At 31.4% G+C, this 23954-nt stretch overlaps 1 protein-coding gene across 1 annotated transcript in view; it reads right to left on the bottom strand.

The window, feature by feature from the left end:
• The window catches only part of LOC145248221 (iron-sulfur cluster assembly factor IBA57, mitochondrial-like), a 78636-nt gene extending 56066 nt beyond the window's left edge, over positions 1–22570 (bottom strand). The window contains exons 1-4 of the mRNA XM_080110087.1: positions 22448–22570; positions 13683–14279; positions 11029–11166; positions 7045–7219 (exon numbers count right to left, since the gene is read on the bottom strand). Of these exons, the coding sequence (XP_079966213.1) occupies positions 7045–7219; positions 11029–11166; positions 13683–14213 (844 nt within the window). The 5' untranslated portion in view covers positions 14214–14279; positions 22448–22570. The remainder of the gene's footprint in view (positions 1–7044; positions 7220–11028; positions 11167–13682; positions 14280–22447) is intronic.
• Between the last annotated feature and the right edge of the window lie 1384 nt (positions 22571–23954).

Raw genomic sequence — 23954 nt, 5'->3', positions numbered from 1 at the left:
AATGTAGAAATATTAGATCTGTTACTCATACATTTGTTGTTAGCATGCTCTCTACAAACAAAAAAGACATAATCGTCTCCATTTGACACCAGGAAAATCGACTATCACCGGCATTTATAGTTATCGCTCGGCAATGCAAAAAAAAAATAAAATAAAAATAAATAAATAATATAAAAAAAATTGAAATGTCTATAATGCACTGAGGAAGGCCAGAGTTGGCTGAAATATTTGATTTATATTGTTTTCAGTTATTGAAAAAAAAAAAAAATCTTTTGGCATCAAAGTTGGTTTTAAAAAATATGATTTCTTATGTTTTCAATTCTATGGTTCTCTTTAATGTAGAAATATTGAGTCGGTTATGCATACACATGTCACCAGTGTGTTCTCTAAAAAAATGTAGATATTTACAATTTGACACCAGGAGAGATTGGCTCATCACTGTTTTTATAGCTGAATGCAGAAAAAAAATTTTTTTTTAAATAATGATATCTATAACTCACTGGAGAAATACATCTCAAGTGAAAATTGCTATGCATGAATGTACCAGCCCACTTGGAAGAAAAAGATGGTCGCTTCAATCAACAAGAATAAAAGGTGGAGATTTGTTATTTGTAAAAAATGGTTGTTACTGTTCAGAATCTCTCCAATATTAAAAGACAAAAATATAAAAAGTCTGTATCATGTATGTACTCATGACGAAGCGAAAATGTCATATTCTAAAAATCATGCAGATTGATCAAGTAATTTTATTTTTAATAAAAAAAAATCAAATTTTATGAGTAACGCAACAGTGCTTGTTTGCCATTTTGAAAACAATCTAAAAAAAAAAAATAAATTAAAATAACTTAACAATTTAAACTTGAAAGATTTATATTGTAATGCCAACGAATCCCCATTAATTACTTAAAAATGATTTTCTTTACATGTTTTGGAATATGATTTTTTTATTTTGCCATGCATAAGTACATCATACAATTTCTTTTTTATTTTCGTTTTTTAATTTAGGAGGAATTTCGGACAAGAACCCATCTTTTAATACATGAAAAAAAATTAAAGAAACAAAAGAGAGATAATTCAACAATAATTTATACAAGATTTATATTGTAACTAGCCTGGGTGCCCGGCGTTACCTGGGTGTTTGGAGGTATGTGTTGAGCAAAAAAAAAAAAAGTGGTAGTAGGCAGTTTGGCCTTGTCTGATGCTGACAAAATGACCTCAGGTCCATTGATGACAGTTGGGATAGAACGCACGCATCTGTTCAGGATCTTGTTTGCTATTTGCCAAAACTGGTGGGAACCAAGCCGCTGCTCAGCTACTATGGATTTGACGGACTGAGCATTTTTTATTACTCTTTTACAGTGGTTGCTGGCAGTCCTGAAGGCAGCTTTAGTCTCAGTACATCTATTACGTTGGTAGCTATGGAAAAAGTGATTTCTGTGTGCAATGGCAGCAGCACATTCAGGGTAGAACCATCGCTGGCTGTTAGGTTTTTGTTGGAATTTTTTGGATGGTATGAATTGGTCTATGTCTACAATTAACCACTTGGTCAGGTCTGATACTATAGAGGATATATCCTTTTTAAACATGGAATGCAGAGGTAGATCAGATATGAATGTATGGAAGCTATCCCAGTCATCCATAGAGTATCGATATACAGTACGGTGGAGAGGTACATCTGAAGGCTTATTGTATTTCATTTTTATCTTAACTGATACGACTGTGTGATCGGAGGATCCCAGGAGAGATAGAACGAAACATGAAGATAGCTCGGGGAAGTTGGTGAGATTTATTTTATAGATGCCTACAAATTCCTATTAATCACTTAAAATTATATTTTTAATAAAAATAAAACTACTAGATCAATTTACATCATTTTTTGAATATGATAGTTTTGTTTCCTAATGGGTATATACATCAAAGAGTTTTCTTTACTTTTGTATTTTAATAGAGAAAGAATTCAGGACAAGAAAAAATGTGGTTATTCTTTTAGTATATTTGTTTCTGTGATCACCTTTTTTTATTTAGACTCCTTGAATTTTATCCTGTTTTTTTTTTATTTATAATAATTTTCATCCATCCAACATGAAAATTATTATTTATTTATCTAAAATATATCTTTATACTATATCTTTATAAAGTTAGATATATCTATATGATTGTTTTCCTAAACTAATTAACTGATCATTATGAATTTTAGAACACGATTATTAGGCTATATTTACTTTAATTTAGTTTCATGCAGAGAAGATAAAAAGGCACCTTCATAAAAATTCAAACATCTCCATTTTTTTGTGAAATTAAAAAAATAAGTATTAATAAATTTTCCTTAAATTTCAGTTTCTTTGGAGCATTTTAAAGGGTTTTTTTTAGGGCGGGGGGGGGGGACATAATATAGACACAATATCCTATTTGGAAATTTAAATATTTCAGATTTAAGTTGAATTTAATCCAAAATTATTAGATAAAAATTAGGACTCACTGAATTTCAGTTACTTCTAAAGATCCCTATTTTGCGGAGGAGGGGAGCACTTTGATTCACCCAATACAAGACATATTTTAATTGAGATACAAGGGTCTACTGAGAATTATAATCTATATTTATAGAGACACATTAAGTAACGAGTTCTTAAGCCACACGTTTGTTCATAATGTACAATGTTAATACAGATTTTAAATGTCCATTTTAAAGCCCTTTTCCAGACGAAATAACTAATATTTTAATTCATATTTAAAAACATATTTTAATAGTATTTATTTCCTGGCTTAGTCGGGGATGCCCTTTTCTCTTCCCTGCAACCTCTCTCCCACAGAAGAGACGTTGCGAGCCTGTCTTTGCTTTATCATTATTTCCATGGCAAGTGCTCGTCTGAGCTCCAATCTCTGGTACCCCCCATGCCAATATTTCACGAAAAACACCTGTCTAGCTGAAAACACTGTCAATAATTTTCACCACTCTTTATCTGTGCCTAAATCAAAATATAGATTTCATGAACAAAGCTTCTTTCTTAGAAGTGCACGCCTGTGGAACCCTCTTCCGTTTGCCTGTTTCACACCTGACTACAACTTGGATGTCTTCAAGTCCAACATAAACAAATTCTTGTTAAACCGCCCCCTTAAGACTCTTTATCAAATCTCCATTACTAACGATTACTACAATATTACGCACTGATTACTGTACATGCAATAACCCTTATCCCCGAATGACTACCATGTAAAAAAAAAAAAAAAAAAAAAGATTATGAGTTTCACTTTGACTACATCCGTAAATTATATGGATAACATCAGGTAGAGAAGAAATCTTTCTAGAGTGAGGCAATTTTTATTTTTTTTCCTATCCAGAGTGCCACTTTTGGGGGAGCTGGATTTTCCCCGCATTAAAAACCGACCTTGTGTCTTACTCTGCCCTCGTGGGGAGGCAAGTAAATAGGAACATCGGGTAGTTTTGTAATAAAGTGGGGTAACTCTTGTTTCAACAATGCCGGAAATAATATAATGCAATTTCAAAAGAATGTATTTATTTTGATTTCATTTTTAATATTTTAAAAATATTTTAGTAGTATTTTAACTAATATTTAAAAAATATTTTTATAGCATTGTAATCAATATTTGAAAAATATTTTAATAGCATTTTATTTTTAATATTTTAAAAATATTTTAATAGCAGTTATTTCGATTTTATTTTTAATATTTTAACAAAAAATTTTACTGGACATAAAGAATACGATTTTCAATCCCTTTTCAAGATATTTTTCGTATTTTCAATCCCTTTTCAAGATATTTTTCGTATTTTCAAGACTTTTTCAAGATATTTTTTGTATTTTCAAGACCGTTTCAAGATATTTTTCGTATTTTCAATCCCTTTTCAAGATATTTTTCGTATTTTCAAAACTTTTTTAATGTGATAATAGAAATGAGGCATTTTCAAAACAAAGCTAAAAATTCAAGGCCTTTTCAAGCCTATGCAAACTTTGTTAAATTTAAATTTCAGCAGATTGGTACAGTCAAGGAAACATAGAAGGAATTATAAAGTCTAGCAGTGCGAGGAAAAAAAACTATTAGAGACAAAATTCTTCCACAGTAGAGGGCTGGGATTTAGCTGATTATGGGTTGATCGAGTGTATGTACACCAAAGCAGCAAGTTTGTCGGAGCACATTCCATTGAAGTACTTGTAAAACAAGCCCAGAGATGCAACATTGCAGCCATGATCGAATGGCTGGAACTTGGTGGGCATTGCAGGAGCTATTAGATTATAGACTCTGTTTTGGAGTCTGTGTAGTGGGCTGTACATCAGCTCAGACGTGACGACAATACTCCATGCATGGGTGAATGGTGACTTTGTAGAGATAATAGCAGGTATGAGAAGTTTTCTAATGTGAATTAAATATAAGACAATAAAAGATACACTTTGATCATTTATAATTGCAAAATCTCATGGTTATTTCTTTACTGAAAAATACCAAATAGTAAAGGAGAAAGTGAGCTTATATACAATAAAAAAATATATATGCTTTTCGGAAATAGATTTCATCAGAGAGAACCTCGACTAAAAACTATAATAGGCTTGCTATTGCTTGTTTCGTATTGTAACATAGAAATCAAATCTTACAGAGTTGCCTCCCTTGATATACAGAGTTGTTTCCCTTCGAATTTTATATTTCATTGTTTTGTTTGAAAACTTTGCAAGAAAAATATTTGCTATTTTTAGACTTGTATAAGTAATACTGTCAATTTTTATTTTGAAAGGGACAAAAATAAAAATTGCCTCAATCTATAGAAGCATTTCTCCTTCGCTGATCGAACACAGAAACGATAAAGTGTTGTATCAAAATAGATACCACACTTTAATACCAGCAAAAAAAATGATAAAGGAAGCTTATTTTATCAATGTCTCCACCGAGATCTTGATAAAAATAATAATTATTCAAAAAATTAAAATAGAGTAAAAAAATAAAAACAATGCAAAATTTCAACAAATCTATAATATAAAGCTGAACGTCTGAGTGTGTGTTTGGTCACGAATAGGCTCCTATATGGTTGACTATTATAGAAAACTGATCACATATAATGATAGAAGATGTATCGAGACACAGGAATGGGTATGTTTGATCTGGCAGAACGGTGGTTCATTAAAATTGTGGGGTCTGCATACGCGCCTGGTTCACAAAGTATGGAAATAAAAAATTAAAAAAAGGTTTTTTGATATAGATGTACATAATAATATTTTGATAAGTATGTTTTAACTTAAATAAGGATGGTATAATAAAATTGTGGGGTCTGCGTTCGCGACTGGCCTCCATAGAATGGAAATATGTCACAAAGTTTAACAAGGTTTTTTTAATATAGATCCACAGAATATTGTGATAAGTGTTTCAGTGTAAACAGGTATGGTATAATAAATTATGGGGATTATCTATTTTATTTTTACTTTCATCATATTTTGCTTTGATTTTGATACCCCACAATTCGAAACTATCTCTTTACAACTCTTCCTTTTCATAACCTATCATACTTTCATGAATCAGAGTTCATTTTCTGTAGACCGTTTTCGAACCCAGTCAACGACGAGTAATTTTCTAGTTAAATAAAAAATAGGTTTATTAGCTTTATTGTTTTCTACTTTTCCTTACCGAATTAATTGAGATTCTTAAAAAAAAAAAAAATCAGTTCTTGCCCAGAATTACCCCTCCTCATACTAATAAAACAAAAATACCTGTCATGAAATGAAAATATCATTTTCCAAACATCACATAAATTTTATAAAAAATTTTATTTTTATAAAGAAAATAATTTTTAAGTGGTTAATGGACAGCAGAGGCATTAAAACAGAAATCTAATTAAGAATTATTGTTGAGTTATCTCCTTTTGTTTGTGGATACCTTTTTGAAAATGGCAGACGAGACAGCCACTTATCAGATACTTATAAATTTTGATATTTTTATTTAAAAATAAAACTACTAGATCAATTTACATGACTTTTATGGTATGATATTTTCATTTTATCACGTGTACATATATCATACGGAATTTTCTTTATTTCTGTCTTGTAATATACAGAAAAAGCTAGAAAAGAACCAAATATTATTGTGAATACTGGTGAAGCATAATTTTCCCCTATCATTTTTTACGGAGAGTGTACTCTAATTGATGTGATAAATGTTGAAATAAATGTTATTTTGTTTTTACTTCTGGTGATTGAAAATGTTTATGTTGTTACAGTTAAAAGCGACTCTATGTAATAGTTGAAGTAAGGAGTAAAAATGAGGAGTTTTTGATAACATTCATTCCTAATGTCCTGGTTTGTCTCTGAGGGTTTTGGGGATGTCGATAGCTTCAGCTTTTAGGCTACCTAGGCAGCACGCGCGACATTTTCTTGTTCAACAACCACCAGCAATGCTGAGCTTTAAAACCACATCATCATCATCATCCTCACCAAAAAACAAGAGATGGAGAAGATCCATGGACACCTACATAACATTTTGTTTTTATAAAAAGATTGGGTTCTTATCCAGGATTCCCACTTTATTAAAAGAATAAAAATAAAGAAAAATCTGTACGATGTACATACCCATGGCAAAATGAAAACATTGTATTCTAAAAATCACATAAACTGATGAGGTAGTTTTATTTTTAATTAAGAAAATCATTTTTAAGCAATTAATAGAAGTTTGTAGGCATTACAATACAAATCTTGCAAGTTTGAATTGTTGAGTTACCGCCCTTGTTTTTTGTTTTTTTTAGATTGTTTACAAAATGGCAGACAAGACAGCCACTCTACTGTTACTCATAAAATTTGATTTTCTTACTTAAAAATAAATCTACTTGATCAATTTACGTGATTTGTCGTCTCAAGTCAAATTCTCATTGAAACATCCTCTTTAATAATCAAATCCTTCCCAGATACAACCATTGTCTGCAATCTTCAAAATGTTTGTCACACTCTGCACATAACACAAACCCATTAACCCTTATCATCGAGTGATCTTTGGGCTTCATGTATGGTGATTTATTAGTAAAAAATAAAAATGATATAAGTACTGACTTACATATCGTCGTATCATGAGGCAAGATGAGTCTAGAACAAAACATTGGTACTCTGGGATCATGGTCACAAAGCAGAATTTGATCAGATTCTTCTTGCGATAAGGAGTTTTGGAGTTGCTGAGGTGAACAAAGTGATGCCCAACTTTTATATTCCCCCTTTAGATCAGTCACTGTTACCTGTTAAAAAAATAAAATATACACATAGATGTTAGTGATGCGATGATTCCAATATTTTAAAGAGAGTTGCTAACCTAATTGGTTCTGAACTGTCAGCTGCGCTTTAGCCTCTGTCCTATCGATGAACTGCTGCATCACTCTGCCTGTTTTACAAGTATTTTGATGGTAGATGCTCCGACAAACTACAAGCCTTTGTACCTCCTCGATGTAAATACCCCTGACAAACTGACAAATAGCAAAATCCCACCCCTACAAAGTAGAGATCTCCAGATGTCAGAAAGCCTGCTACTCTAATAGCTTCATCCCCAGAATTGCTAGACTTTGGAATTCACTTCCGGGTTCCTGTTTCCCAGACTGTACTGCCATGCAGAAATTCAAGTGTAATTTGAATAGACATCCTGCTGCTAAACTCGCTAAATGGTGTCCCTGCAATTATGCCCCAGATAATAGCCCCCCGGCATCTAAGTGGCACTACGTCTTGCTGGGGTGAAAATGCAATTACCGATTCTGTTCAAAATTTCTGATTCTCATTCTTTTTTAATTTTTAAATATAGACTTGTTTTTATTTTTGGAGTGTGGGGGGGGGGGAGTCGAATTACTGCAACAGCCCATTGCAATATGTGCATATATTTCCGCAAATGTAAAAATACATTTATGGGTGTGACCTTTATGTTTTAGTTTTACTGGTTGTTTAAAATCAATAAATATTCATCATTTCATCATTAATATGAGTCGTGGAAAATTAAGTTTTAAACAAAACAAAGAAATAAAAACAAAAGAATTGTTTTTAGGCATCAGAAAATAGGCACAAATTTGTGCGATTCCAATACAGATGTTGATAGCCAAAACGTTCCGATTTTTTTTTTTATTCCTGATTCAGATTGCTTCAATACACACACACACATATATATATATATATATATATATATATATATACATACATATATTTCTGTGGAAATATATTTTCTTATATACCAATTCTTATTTAAGAAGCTTGATGTAATTACAGAGCAATATAGTGAATAAATGACAAAAGACTATATTCCAAAGGTCATGATGTTGACCATCTTATAATTTATTCCTTTAATTCAGTTGCCATTTACAATTCTTAACAGTATCTGCTTCATAGTGCAAAATCAATTACTTAATTATTATATCAATCAGTGAATCTATTATGCCCTTAACTCATCAGAAGAAATAGCAACAATCTAGAAGTGTAAACCATGTTTAGTTTCAGAACAGTTTCTGATGCTTAGCTGTTCTACACAAGTCCTGTAGGTGACTGGTTCTTAGTAGACAGTTCTTGAGTTGAAATCCACGGAGCAAAAGATTCTTCCCGTGTTGACACAAAGAAAACATTCTGCTACAGAAAGGTTTAATATTTATGGAGCAATTCTGGTTTCTGATTGGTTGGTAACAGAACGTGAATTAATTTGATTCGTCAGTTCCTAGCAGCATCGTTTATAAATAGAATCTCCCGACTGTGCGGGATAATACCCCATTATAAAAAACATTACAACAAACAATCAATCCATCAAAAGAAAATAAAGTGCGTTTCGACATGATTAAAATCAGCAAATTGGAAGAGAAGCTGTAATTATCTCATAATATGTTTCCATTACGCCATTTTGAATTTTATAAATATATATATATATATATATATATATATATATATTAATTAGTATTGGGGTGAGTAATTGGAATCGAGAATAAAATTGTTTTAAAAATCGAAACTTTTTGGAGTATTGAAATCTGTATCGGAATCAGAAAATTTTGTGCCTATTTCCCAATGCCAATAATGATTCTTTCAATTTTCCTTTTTTATTTGATTTTGTTTAAAACAAAATCTAACACTGCTGGTAGTAATGTTAAAACAATAAATATTTATTGATTTTAAAACAATAAATATTTATTGATTTTAAACAATAAATATTTATTGATTTTAAACAATATTTATTGATTTTAAACAATAAATATTTATTGATTTTAAACAATAAATATTTATTGATTTTAAACAATAAATATTTATTGATTTTAAACAATAAATATTTATTGATTTTAAAACAATAAATATTTATTGATTTTAAACAATAAATATTTATTGATTTTAAAACAATAAATATTTATTGATTTTAAACAATAAATATTTATTGATTTTAAACAATAAATATTTATTGATTTTAAAACAATAAATATTTATTGTTTTAAACAATAAATATTTATTGATTTTAAAACAATAAATATTTATTGATTTTAAACAATAAATATTTATTGATTTTAAAACAATAAATATTTATTGATTTTAAACAATAAATATTTATTGATTTTAAACAATAAATATTTATTGATTTTAAAACAATAAATAGTTATTGATTTTAAACAACCTAAAAACTAAAATCTATAGACTATAGCTCACAAGTGTATTTTTACGTTTGAGAAAATATCTGCACATTTAACGTATGTTTTTGTGGTAGCCAGTAAAAAAATCAGCAACTTTATAATTAAATATTTAGAGATTTATAAAAAATTGGAATCAGTAATTGTATTGGAATCAGGGAAAACATTGGAATCATCCCATCACTAATATATACAATTAAAATTACAAAGATAAATATTATCTTTATATGAGAACAAAATCATACAAAACTCAATATATATATTAAATAGAGCAATTAAAAAAACAAAAAAAATTGATGATGAAAATAAAAATTGAGTAAATTACAATATTTATTAATCCATCAAAAATTCAAAGAATTATAATAAAGAAACATCCTTAACCCGTGCATATTCAAAGATAGATTCTTTTCATAAGCATTAGTAAAAAAAAAAAAAAACAAATGCATCATTGGTTAGCATCAGTTTGAAAATATATTTAAAAAAAACGTTGAACTGTGAATTAAAAAGGCATTTTTAATCAAATAAAATAGGCAGCAGGATTCGACACTGGCCCATAAATCCAAAGAGACGCAAGCTTGGCTTGAGAAGGAGTTCTATGACTTTGAACATTTCTCTCACTGCTCCCCCCTCCTCAGCCAACCTAAACCTGCTGGACTTTTTTGTTTGGTCAAACGTCGAGAACATCACCAACATGACCTCCCACAACACCAAAGCCAGCCTGATTGTCGCCATCTGCTGAGCTTCTGCCGGCACTTGTGAAAAAGGGATGCTCCCAGTTCTGGACCTCTATCGAAACGGTGATTAAGACTGAAGACGGCTATATTATATACATGTCAGCTCTACTACATAATCAAGTTACCCGAATTGAATTTTTCAATAAAAGTTTTAAAATAAAGCTACAGTGTGGTTTTCTTTAGGGCGACACTTTTATCATTCCATCATATATATATTCATTCCATATATATATCATTCCACCATATATATATATATATATATATATATATATATATATATATATATATATATATATATGCGCTACACAATGAGCTCAGTTTTTACTGTCAGTCTGGGTTCAAATGTACAGAAATTGCAACAATTTATTTTTTGGGTAGATCAGAGTTGCTTCCCTTGATCTGACAAAAAATAAAAAAGTTAGAATTTTTTTTTTTTTTCTTATTTGAGTTATAACAGATGTTTTTATTCCAGTTAGTACCTACTAGAGTGAACTTAAATACCTACAGGAGAGAACTTGAATGCTTACTAGACACTATCCTTGAGTGTCTAAGGTATTTCTGTACAGAGGTTTGTCAGGACAACCTGGCATGAGTATACTTTTTCCTTACAAGTAATCCTGATTATCTTCCCCTGAACGAACATATAAATATAGTAAAGTTAGAAAATCAAACGCATACCTTTTTCCTGATCTTGTATCTTTTGAAATACTTGATAATGTCCGTGCTAACATTTGTGTCACATTCTAAATAGAAACACTTCTCCCCTTCAGCTTGGGTAGGAACAACATAGATGATGAGATCATAAAGCACTCGACCCTGACAAAAAAAAAAAAAAAGAAATGAAAATAATTACTGAACAAGAAAGAGATAGGAGACAAAATAATGCAGTAAAAAAAAAAACATGGAATTTTAATTAGAAAGAATCGGCTCATATTCAAAAACATTATTTCACTAAGTTATTTGAAAATCTGAATAATTTAATCAAGGAAAAAGTTAAGTTTTGCTAAATTCACCTAATGTTTTCAAAGTTTTCAGAGAAAAATTACCTCCCCTGTTATTATACTGCTTTGTTTATTTATTTTTATTTTTTTTAACAAAACTCAATTTTCACTAATTTTCTTCGAAAACTATTTTCATTAACAATTAATTTTCTATCTTATCGATTTCATAATTTTGGGATATGTTCATTATTGCGACATGACAATTAAATACCATTGGTTTTACTTCAAATTCAATATTTTGATTTTTGAATTTCGCTCTAATAATGAAGAAGCAACAAAATATTTTTGAACTTTTAAATAATGTTATTTATGTTAATAATGTTTTTTTTTTTATTATCATTAAATTAGCCTGGGTACCCAGAATTGCCCGGGTGTTTGGAGATGTACGTTTAAAAAAAAAAAAATGGTAGTGCAGGCAGGCTTGAACCCGCGCAGCGAAGGCGGAAAAGAAAGTGAAAAAAAATCTGACGTCTTAGCCGATGTCTCCATGATGCGTCTGGAAGTCAAAAGTGTTGAAATTAACCAACTGTAACGATGACTTGTTATAATGTCGGCGAAAATAAATCGCCCCCTCCTTGTACAAAACAGCCGAGTTTAGGGTGAAGGAATTAATGTTTTTGGCCAATTTTTCGATATTTGTCGTCCAAGATGATGAGCTTCAAAATGATACTGATCTTGTCAGGATCTGTTACCTCTGTCGAAAGTTTTGCGAGACATACAAACATACATACATACATACATTTAAACAGACAGGTGAGATTTATATTATAGATAAATGATATTTATTTACATTTTTTTCTTTTCTGAAATTTTCAGCAGTATATTCTTTTTTTAATGAAAGCGTATCTCTCAACACTATTCACATTTAATCTTCTTCTGAGATCCACAGATCTAACATAACCCTATTTATTTTCCTCCTCACAAAGGTAGAGATATATACCAGGTCAGTGTGGGAGAAAAATCTTGATTCCCAACAAGGAACACTCTTGATTAGGAAAAAAAAAAAAAATACATTACTTTAATCTAGGAGGATTTATCTTTCACTGACAGAGGACAGGAAAGATGATGTGCAATATCAGAACAGATATTACACTTTACTCCTGTCTTTACAATTGTAAAGACAGGAGTAAAGTGTAATATCTGTACTGAAATAACACTAACTCTAGGTGGGTTGAAACTTCAATCCTCAGTGTGGCTGACCGAAATATACATTTGTGAATTACTTAGGACCTCTATCCAGTCATGACTGACGGAACGAGAGCACGATACCCCTGTGAAATAAATAAAGGGTTGCACTCGAAATTCCGTCCAAATTTCCAAGTTCAACAGAAACATTCCCGAGTTCGACAAGATACACCTGAAGAAGGTCGGAGGTTATATCGGCCGAAACGTTATGAAAATCACACTCAAGATGAGAACAGTAGTCCGATGAATAATACAAATAACGAATCCTCATCTCAAAAATTCAGAAACTAGTAATAAATGTCCTTTTCTCTTCCTTACAAGCTCTTTCTCACAAAAGAGCTGGAGTGTGTCTACCTCTGCTCTATCATTATTTTCATGGCAAGTGCTCAGTTGAGCTCCCATCTATGGTTTTGCCCAGCAAAACATTCACAACAAACACTCATCTAGTTACAAATACCACTATTCTTGATCTGTGCATAAAACTAGATGCAAATTCCATGAACAAAGTTTCTTTCCCAAAACTGGCTGCCTGTGAAACTGTACACCATACACTGCTTTCCACCCGACTACAACATGGTTTCACTCAGCAATAGATTCACAACAAACACTTGTCTAGTTACAGCCACTGTCAACAATTTCCCCTATTATCTATCTGTACCTAAAAATAAATGCGAATTCCATGAACAAAGTTTCTTTCCTAAAACTGCCTGCCTATGAAACTCTATACCGCAGGGCTGCTTTCCACCTGACTAAACATAGTCGTTTTCAAGTCCAATGTAAACAAGTTCTTGTTGGAGTGTTCTCTTAAATAATCAACTTCTACCCAATTTCCACCACTACTGATTAATAAGGTATCGTCTCATTAATCTCCTGACATTCATTAACCCTTATTGCTGAGCGGCTTTCAAATTTTTATGTGTTGCTGACTCCCTTGAACAAAAAAAAATAAATAAATAAATCCAGCACATCAAAAAAGGACAATCTGAATTAGAACACAAATTTAAATTTGCCTCAGTCTAATAAGATTTCTCCTGAACTGACTGAAGACTGAAATGATAAAGTGTACTATCGGAACAGGTACTACACCTTTGCTCCTGCCTTTAATTGGTAGGTGATTGGTGAAAACTTGTGTCAAAAGAAACCTACCTGGACATTGAGAATCATCGCGTACAAAGTTTTCCTGTTCTCCGTCTGAAACAGATTCATATCATTCGTTAAAAGACCTTGAAGAAAGTTGACAGAATCTGAGCCGGAGACGCAAATTAAATTCCGTCTTGACAAACAGAAAGTCTGCATGTTTGTTGTTTCTCTATTTTGGTTGCTTGTAGTGGTTTCTTGTGTCGATTCCTTCTTACTTTCAGAAGACAAGTTTCTACGATGCATGTCTGCATGTGTACAAGTTGCTGAGTTTCTTTTCTCAGCAGAAGAATTTCCAAATAAACACCTGTGATAAGCTCGATAGATTATTAACACATTGGATTGGTTCCTGAGATGATGATGGTCCGAGAGGGATTTGTTCTTTGCAAAAATGTAGTTTGCATTTAAAAATGACCTTTGATGAATTGAAGAATTCAGAATCTGGCCATGTTTTACACAAGAAAAGTAAAAAGTCCTTTTAATGTACTTCAAGCAACATTTCCATTGGAATATGGGAGTGTAAAGAGCTCTTTGGAACATTCTGCATAGGTTTCGGATGAAGGTGTGAAGAATATTCCGGACTTTTGTCTTTCGTCTTTTAAATTCCTGTAATGCAAAATAGTGAAAAACCTTTACATTAAAAGATGGAAAATATTATTAATAGTAAAAATGGTACTCGACAAAGATTGCTTTGTTCTAAATCATTCACAGCCGAGTAAGTATAATTGGAAAGAAAGCAAGACAGCACATACGTATTCTACGAACAGTATTAAATATATCTTAACAAGATCATCCCATGAAGCAGCAACTTTATGGCAACCAACCTGCCATATCTACTACCATCATCTATGATTTGCTGGTCACTGGCAGAGGAGCAATCAAGAGCTAGTAAAAAATGTATTGCTGTGGACTTCACAGCATGGGTGCACGTGTACAGGATGACTTAGATCCACGTCCATCCAGCAAATTGCACATGGCGCTAACTGTGATCCTGAAAATCTCAGGCAGCTGATGGAAGACGGAAATCTGAAGAGAGAGAGTCCTATTGGTCCAGACAAGGAGCCCAACCAGATAGATATAGAAAATATTATTAACAGTAAAAAATGGCGTTCGACAAAATTTGATTTGTACCAAATCATTCATAGCCGAGTAAGTATAATTACAATTCACTGAAACTGAACTAAACCAAAACAGCATTCATTATACGTGTGCTAAATCAGCTTCCCCCAAACAAGCTGGTGCTTCTTCGTTATCAGGGTGAAATTTGAAAATCAAAAATTCAATATTTCGATTTTCAAGTAAAACCAATGGGATCTACTCATCACAGTAATGAGCATATGAAAAAAATTTAACAAAAAAAAAAAAAACCGATAAGGCAGAAAATTAATTATTAATGAAAACAGTTTTCAAAAACAGTTAGCAAAAATTGAGTTTTGCTTAATTGGCCTAACACTTTCAGAAAATAATTACCTCCCTTGTTACGAGTTGAATTTTCTAGGGTTTTTTTGGGTTTTTTTTTTTTTTAGCAAAATTCAGTTTTTGCTGTCTTTTAGGAAACTATTTTCATTAATAATTAATTTTCTCTCTTATCATGTTTTTGTAATTTTGGGATATGTTCATTACTGTGAGGTGACAATTAAGTAGATACCATTGGTTTTATATTATTGAATTAATTGGAATGTTTATTGAGATGAGTATTATTTTATTTCAATTTTATTCATTGCAGACTATTATCCTCATCTTTTAGTTCTTGTTTTACGACGTTTTGGCCAACTATTCCTTTGGCCTTCATCAGGTGGTAACCGCGACAGGATAGGAACTCAGAATCTTCTAACTGCATTCACTGCAATTACTGCCTTCCATAGTTGTTGTTATCTCACCACGTTTTTGGCCAACTAATCCTCTGGCCGGCTTTGGGTAGGATTGAAACCACTATCTTCAGACAATTCTCACCTGGAACCGTAGAGATTCAACGTCTCTATCCACTGTGCCACGGGCCCCAAAACTGGCCAGAGGCTTAGTTAGCCAAAACATGGTAAGACAACAACTATGGAAGGCAGTAATTGCTGAGGACGCAGTTATGAGATTCAGAGTTCCAAACCCGTCGTGGTAACCACCTGACGAAAGCCAGAGGAATAGTTGACCGAAATGTCATAAAACAACAACTAAAAAAGATGGAGATAATCGTCTGCAATAAATAAATGAACCATTGGTTCTACTTGAAATTCAATATTTCGATTTTTTAACTGCATTCTAATAATGAAGAAGTACCAGGAAGTTTCATGAGAATAAGTGGATTTTCACAAATTGATATTTTTATTAAAATCAATAATAAAAATGATTTATTCAAGACCAAGATTTATATCTGTTTACAAAACTTTAATAAATGGACGTTGTGCAGAGATGGTATCACAAAAATTGAAACATTTTGTAAGTATATAAACATACTCTGTGTCGCAAAAATCCGTTCAAATACACTCTATATAAAATATCAATCTTGGTTACGAATACATAAAATAACTCGTTTTTATTATTATTTTTAATAAAAATATTAATCCAAACTTTAATTAAAATTGTGTAGATATTTAAAAATAAGGCACTGTTGTTGTTTACAGAGGGGACGTGTGTGCGAAGGTCAAAATAAACCGGTGTCAACTAATATGTGACTTTCTTTTTGTTTGTTTTTTTGCATTGAACTCGGTTGGCATCCGTATTCCATACTTTGTCCGCTTACCTTTTTTCAGATTTGTGATTAGTAGCCATCTACAGATCAAGAACATCACCTCGCCCTCCTTTCCTTCTATTTCTGCAACATCGCTTCCTACTATTTCTTTGCCTTCATCTTTTTATATTTCGTAGATGTTGCAAGCTTGTCTGTGCTTTATCATTATTTTCATGGCAAGTGTTTGTCTGATCTTCAATCTATGGTTCCCCCTGGCCTGACACTCATGAAAAACACTTGTCTAGTTGAAACCACTATCAATAATTATCCCCACTCTTTATCTTTGCCTAAACCATAAACAAAGCTTCTTTCTTAGAACTGCACGCCTGTGGAACTCTATTCCATATTCCTGCTTTCCAACTGACTACAATATGGTTGTCTTCAAGTCCAATGTGAACAAATTCTGGATGAGTCATCCCCTTAAGTAAACCAATTTACCAAATTTCCACTACTAATGATTACTCCGACATTTTCCCATTGACTACTGTACACTCATTAACCCTTATCCTTGAGTAACCTCCGGGCCTTAATAGCTGGTAACTCCTTAAAAAAAAATTTAAAAATTCCTACTTGCAATTCATCAGCCTCCATTTGCAGTCTCACCTCTAAAAAAACAGTAATAGTAACCTACTACTAATCCTAAGGGCACTTGTCTAGAATGCTGTTTCCCGCTATGAAAAAACAAAAATAAAGAAAAATCGATGCAAGTTCAGATTGGCACTTATGGCGGCATTTAAAATTAAAGAAAATACAGAAATATCTCTATGATATACATACCAATCACAGGACAAAGATGTAAAATTCCAAAAATCATATAATTTGATGAAATAGTTTTATTTTTATTCAAGAAAATCAACGTTTACTCTGTTTCAAGAGGATGAAAAAAAACGGCCAACAAATTGGTTAGACAAGGGTACACAACTCTAATGCATTTTGAAACTGTCAAAACAATCACTGATTACCTCCACTGTTATTATGTTTTCTAGTAAAACATGATCTGTCACTTATCGGTAAAAAAAACTACTTGGTCATTTTTTTGTGTGATTTTTGGAATATAAAAATCTTCATTCCATGACAAGTAAGTACAATATAAAAATTTTTCTTTAATTTTTGTTTATCGCTATAAAGTGCCAATCTGAATAAGCACCAAAAATTCTGGACCCTCTTGCAGTTTAGTTAAACCAAAATATGACGAAAATATGGGGACATATTTGAGGGTACACTGCCTAAAAGAATGTCATTAGATTGGCTATTAAAATTGACGAAATTATTGTAACAGAATTTTTTTTTTTAATTATATTATCATTAAAGAATTTAACTACTGTTTAATTATTAATTACTTAATAATTATTTTTATAACAAAAAGATGATTGCTTTCAATCTACATTTGTTGTAATTTGTGTGGCGGAGAAGGAAATCGAGTCAGATATTTCTTTGTATATTATCATATATCCAAGAATATCATTTGTTATTATGTTTGTTTGTTTTTGTATTTAATAAAAATCATTTAATAAAAAATATTTTTTTCTAATATTGTTTCAATTCAATTTTATTAAATCAATTTAAAAATTGTTTCATTTTAATTTTAAAATTCTGTTACAATAAGTAGGTCATTTTCAACAGCCAATCCAATGGCATTCTTACAGATAGCGTACCTCAAATATGTCCCTGTATTTTCCTCATATTTTGATTTATCGCAACTGCGAGAGGGACACAATCTGTATAATGTACGTACTCATGGAAGAAAGAAAATAGCATACACCAAAAAATCATATGAATTGTTCAAGTAGTTTCATTTTTATAAAGAAACTCACTTTTAAATGATTTTAAGTTCTTCCAATCCTCTTCTTCCCATGTTAAAAATGCTTTTCTAAAAATCATGATTTGGAATTATCTCCCTTGTCCTTTCAAAATATTTTCAAGATAACGTCGAGCGATCGTCTCTCATAGTTTAGTCATGAAAATTTGAGGTAATTGTGCATAAAATGAAGGCCTAACTTTCAAACACACCAGAAGCTGGCACCAGCGTTTCTCAATTGAGATATGGACGCACAAAATGGATATAATTTTCAAATATACTTAATATTTTTTTTGTTTTTTTTTTCACCCCCTTATAATTAAAATATATAAAAATACATAAACTTTTTTTTTATCAATTAATTTTTTCGTGTCTTTCAATTGAGGTATGAAAGCACAAAATGGATACAATTTTCAAATATATTTTATGTTTAATTTTAACGATTTAAAAATAACTGTTTCGACAATATCATCTACTGGATTTTTACTTATTATGTTGTTTGGCTTTAATGTTTGTAACAGATGTGAAATTTTCACATTTTAAAACTGTTTAAATATATTTTGTTGCACATTCACCTTTCTTAAACTGCTAAAGCTATTTTTAAAAAAATGTGACACATTCATAGTTTTTTTTTTTTTTTTCAGGTTTCTGTAAATAAATATATTTTTAATATATCTAAATAGTTTGACAAAATATATAACATTAACTTAAATAAACGTAATTATTTGTAAAGGTATGCAATTAAAAAATAAAAAATTAATTGATAAAAAAAAGTTTGTCTATTTTTATATATTTCTATTATAAGGGAGGGGGGTGAAAAAAATGAACATAGAATATATTTGAAAATTGTATTCATTTTCTGCTTCCATACCTCAATTAAGAGACGCAAAAAAATTAATTGATAAAAAAATTTACGTATTTTTATATATTTTTATTATAAAGGGTGAAAAAATAAACATGAAATATATTTGAAAATTGTATCCATTTTGTGCTTCCATACCTCAATTAAGAGACGTAAAAAAATTAATTGATAAAAAAATTTACATATTTTTATATATTTTTATTATAAAGGGTGAAAAAATAAACATGAAATATATTTAAAAATTGTATCCATTTTGTGCTTCCATACCTCAATTAAGAGACGTAAAAAAATTAATTGATAAAAAAATTTACGTATTTTTATATATTTTTATTATAAAGGGTAAAAAAAGAAAAATAAACATGAAATATATTTGAAAATTGTATCCATATTCTGCTTCCATGCATCAACTTTGATTTTATTTATAAATAAAACTGCTTGACCAATTTACGTGATTTGTTTTGTGTACAGTATTTCCTTTCTATCATACAGATTTTTTTCATTATTTTTTATGGAGAGAACTTGGAACAAGCACCACCCTAAGTCCAAGTGGCAACAGACTCCCTCTACAAAAAAATTGTTCTGTTAATCAAGCGTTTAGGTAGATATGAACAACAAAATTCAGGAATCTTTGTAAATACTAAAATCCTTTAAAATCTATTTTACACAAACACCTTTTTTTTTTCTTAATTATCTATGTGCAAATAATCATTTTATGCTCCGATATCGAGAGACAAATGGATATTGTTTTAATTTATTAGTTACTACGGCAGTATACGGACTGTGCTGAAATAATAGGTTTATTTTATTCAATTAATTGTCAAAATTATCAACCAATTTACTTTTTGTAATTAAGTATTTCAAATGTGTTGGTGCTTGTACAAAGAAAGGCGACAGATCAAACAAGGGAGATAAATTGTGAAACAAAGGAGATTTTTTTTGGTAAATTTTTACTTGCTTTTTTTAAGCATATTTTTGCATGTGCTTGCGTGTACAAAAATGGCCACCAGTGATAACATAAGGAATTACATTAAGTCAATTACATTGCTTAATATCGAGATGCCGTAAACGAATATGTTCCCTCTAATTTTCTCTACTATGATCTTGATCACGTGATGTAATGGGGAAAGAGGTGGCTGGTTATTTTTAATGCATCTGAAACCAAGTTTCTATCTCTCCATCATCAACGCTATGATCCCTGTCTGGCATCAATTGAAATGAATGGCTCTTGTCTTAGGGAAGCTCCATGTTTTGTCAAGCTTCTGGGTCTGATGTTTACTCCTGATTTGAGATGGAACACGTACATCAAATCCATTGCCAAGGCTGCTGGAAAAAAGGTGGGATCGTTCTACCGCTCCAGTAGGTATCTCACTGCTGATGCAATTCTCTACCTATATAAGAGGCAAGTACGTCCAAGGATGAAGTACTGTTACCACATCTGGGCAGAAGCTGCTGGCAGAAGCAGTTTATCCTTCCTTGACAGAGTTCAAAATAGACTTCGTAGCCTAGTAGTGGATGCCTTTTTCTCTTCCCTGCAACCTCTTTCCCACAGAAGAGAGCCTGTCTCTGCTTTATCATTATTTTTGAAGGAAGTGCTCGTCTGAGCTCCAATCTATGGTTTGATTTTTACGAAAAACACTCGTCTAGTTGAAACCACGATCAATAATTTCTCCCACTCTTTATCTGTGCTTAAACCTAAACGTAGATTCAATAAACAAAGCTCCTTTTTTAAAACTGCGCGCCTATGGAACGCTATTCCGTTTCCCTGCTTTCCAGGGTTTGTTTTACTGTGCACACAGATTCGAAAAAGTTGTCACAAAACAAATATAGAACAAATAAATGTTATCAAAGGCAAGATAAGTTACTTTTCTAACTAACTGGATATGTTTTTTTTTAGTGTTTATATTTAATGTAACATGTTTATTCAGCTCGAAAAACATACAGTGTTTACCGATGTATTCGAAAATTTATAATGGCGGCCGACTCTCTCTCTCAGAGACGGTAAGTTTGGGAAAAAGAGGTATAAATAAAAACAAACAGTCAAAATACCGTTAAAAACCCGCCGAATATGTCAGCCTATGTCACGGTAACATATATTGAGCGAGTTTCTAACAGTATTTTGTGTTTTTTTTATTTATAACTCATTTTCCCAAACTTACTGCCTCAAAGAGAGAGTCGGCTGCCATTTTAAATTTTCCAATACATCGGTAAACACTGTTTTTCGAGATGAATAAACATGTTACATTAAATATAAACACTAAAAACATATCCAGTTTGGTAGAAAAGTAACTTATCTTGCCTTTGATAACATTTATTTGTTATATATTTGTTTTTTGACAACTTTTTCGAATCTGTGTGTACAGTAAAAAACAAACCTGCAAAAACAGTATTTTAATTCAATTAAAATCTGATTAATTTCCAGTTCTGTTTCCGTAAATTTTTATCAGAAATATTTTTTGGTAAACAAAAAAAAATTAATTTAATTAAATAACGAACAATAAGCAAAAATTAAAAAAAATCTAAAATGTTTTTTTTAAATAAGCAATTTGAGTTATGTCGCCTGTTTCTGCAATCGTATTTTTCAAAAATCGATATGTCATCTTTCTTTGTACCAAATGCCAATATTTTAATTTTATTTTGGGTTTATATTACTGTACACAGATTCGAAAAAGTTGACCAAAAAAAATATATAACAAATAAATGTTATCAAAGGTAAGATAAGTTACTTTTCTTCCAAACTGTATAAATTTTTCTTGTTTTTATTCAATGTAACATGTTTATTCAGCTCGAAATAATAAACTAGACAAAATACTATTAAAAACCCACCGAATATATGTCAACCTATGTCACGGTAACATATATTGAGCGAGTTTCTAACAGTATTTTGTCTAGTTTTATATTTATAGCACCTTTTCCCGAACTTACCGTGTTAAAGAGAGAGTCGGTGCCATTTTGAATTTTTCAATACATCGGTAACCACTGTATGCTTTTCCAGCTGAATAAACATGTTACATTAAATATAAACACTGAAAACATATCCAGTTAGGTAGAAAAGTAACTTATCTTGCCTTTGATAACATTTACTCGTTATATATTTGTTTTTTGACAACTTTTTCGAATCTATGTGTACAGTAATAAAAACCCTTTATTTATTTTTTATTATTATTTTACTTGAACTCGCTAAAAATAATCATAATTATAACTGATAAATTATGTTTCGTAATGAATGTTACGACTTTTCGAAGGTCATAAGCCGGCCGTCTAAAATGAACGACGTGAAAAAAAAAACCCTAAAAACTTATGTAACTCAATTTTCACAAAAATAATACCGTTCGATACTTAAAAAAAATGTAAGACTAATTATTAAAAAAAATAATAATAAATAAATAAATTACCTTTGAGAAGAAAGGAAAAATTAGACAGAAATAAAACGCCAATTGTTTATGAAGAAGGGAGACAATTCTATAAACAAATGAATGAACGATGGACGCTTACGAAAGAAGACACCGGTGTTAAAGGAATATAATTCCCCTTGAAAATATAGACCGCCCTGGAAATGTGTATTTGTTTTCGTTTATTTTCCAAGTTATTTAAAAACAAAATTATTTTAATTTGTTAAAAGAGGGAGGCACCTCGTTGTTATTCTTTCATTCTAAAATTGACCTCTTTTCTCAGAGAATGAAAATGATAACTTTAATTAGACCGGTTATAAAATAAGTGTCCATTTTACAATGGATCTATGATAGCAGAGTGACCCCTGACCCATCCTTTACTGAATGAAAATATATTACATAAAAATCAAAGAACTCAGTTATATGACTAAAAGAGTCGGAGTCTTGTAACTTTCCTTCAAAGATCCGTGAAGAAAAATTAAAGCCCAAATCACTGTATGTTGCTTTATGAGGGGAGAGAGACACCCCCCCCCCCCCCCAACAAAAAAAAGAAACATTGTTATTACACACGCACGGTCCTGAACAATTTTCTTACACACGACCCAACATGATCCTGGACAGCTCCATTAATTCGAACCCGAACACTTTTGTCAATTTGATATGACACAATCCCGAACAACTCTATTGGTTCGATTCTGAACGCCTCCAACGAATCAACACGGCACAACACAATCCCAAACAACTCCTTTGCTTTGAACACGAACGCTCCCAATGATTCAACACGATATAATATGATCTCGAATGAAATTACTCAACACACAACATTACCAGAGCAACCGCGGTAGTCACTCTTCGAATGACTCTGGTATCACCTACCTTGAAAATGCTGCTGTGAAACTTGACATAGTTACATGGAATAAGTCAGAGAGAGTTGCAACCTTGGTTGAAGTGAGTGTCCCTAATGATGGAGGTCTTAACAGAGCTGAAAGAGAGAAACAGACCAAATATCAAGGTCTCATGTATGATAAGAAAAGAAAACTGGTATCTTAAGAAGATATCAATCATAGCAGTTATTATATGTGCCACGTGGCTTATGAAGACGAACCTGAAGTCCTACTTAACTAATATTCCTGGTGAACCAAGTGCAAAAGAGATCCAAACAATTGCACTTAAGAGAACAGCGAAGATACTAAAAAGAGTTCTTGGTTGGTTTCAATAAAAAGCAGGGCAGTGTTGGCAGCTGGTTTGGCTGCCTCATACCCAGCATTACAATATTCAAAGGAAGAAAATTAAAAAAAAAAAACAAACAAACAAACAAACAAACAAAAAGACACAATTCTTAATGATTGTGTAACAAGTGGCCTATTTCTACTTCCTACTTGGGAACGCCGATCACGCTGTGATTATGGTAGTGATCGCTCCAAACTCTCGACCCGAAGCTGAAGAGCCATTATTCAAAATGACAAGGCACTCTAAGAAGACTGACTAGGAAAACATCAGTGCAAAAGAG

Source organism: Euprymna scolopes, chromosome 26, assembly GCF_053919585.1.
Source record: "Euprymna scolopes isolate OS-2025 chromosome 26, ASM5391958v1, whole genome shotgun sequence".
Taxonomy (NCBI): Eukaryota; Metazoa; Mollusca; class Cephalopoda; order Sepiida; family Sepiolidae; genus Euprymna; species Euprymna scolopes.
The sequence above is the reverse complement of the archived record's forward strand: the minus strand, read 5'-3'. Positions and strand labels throughout refer to the sequence as shown.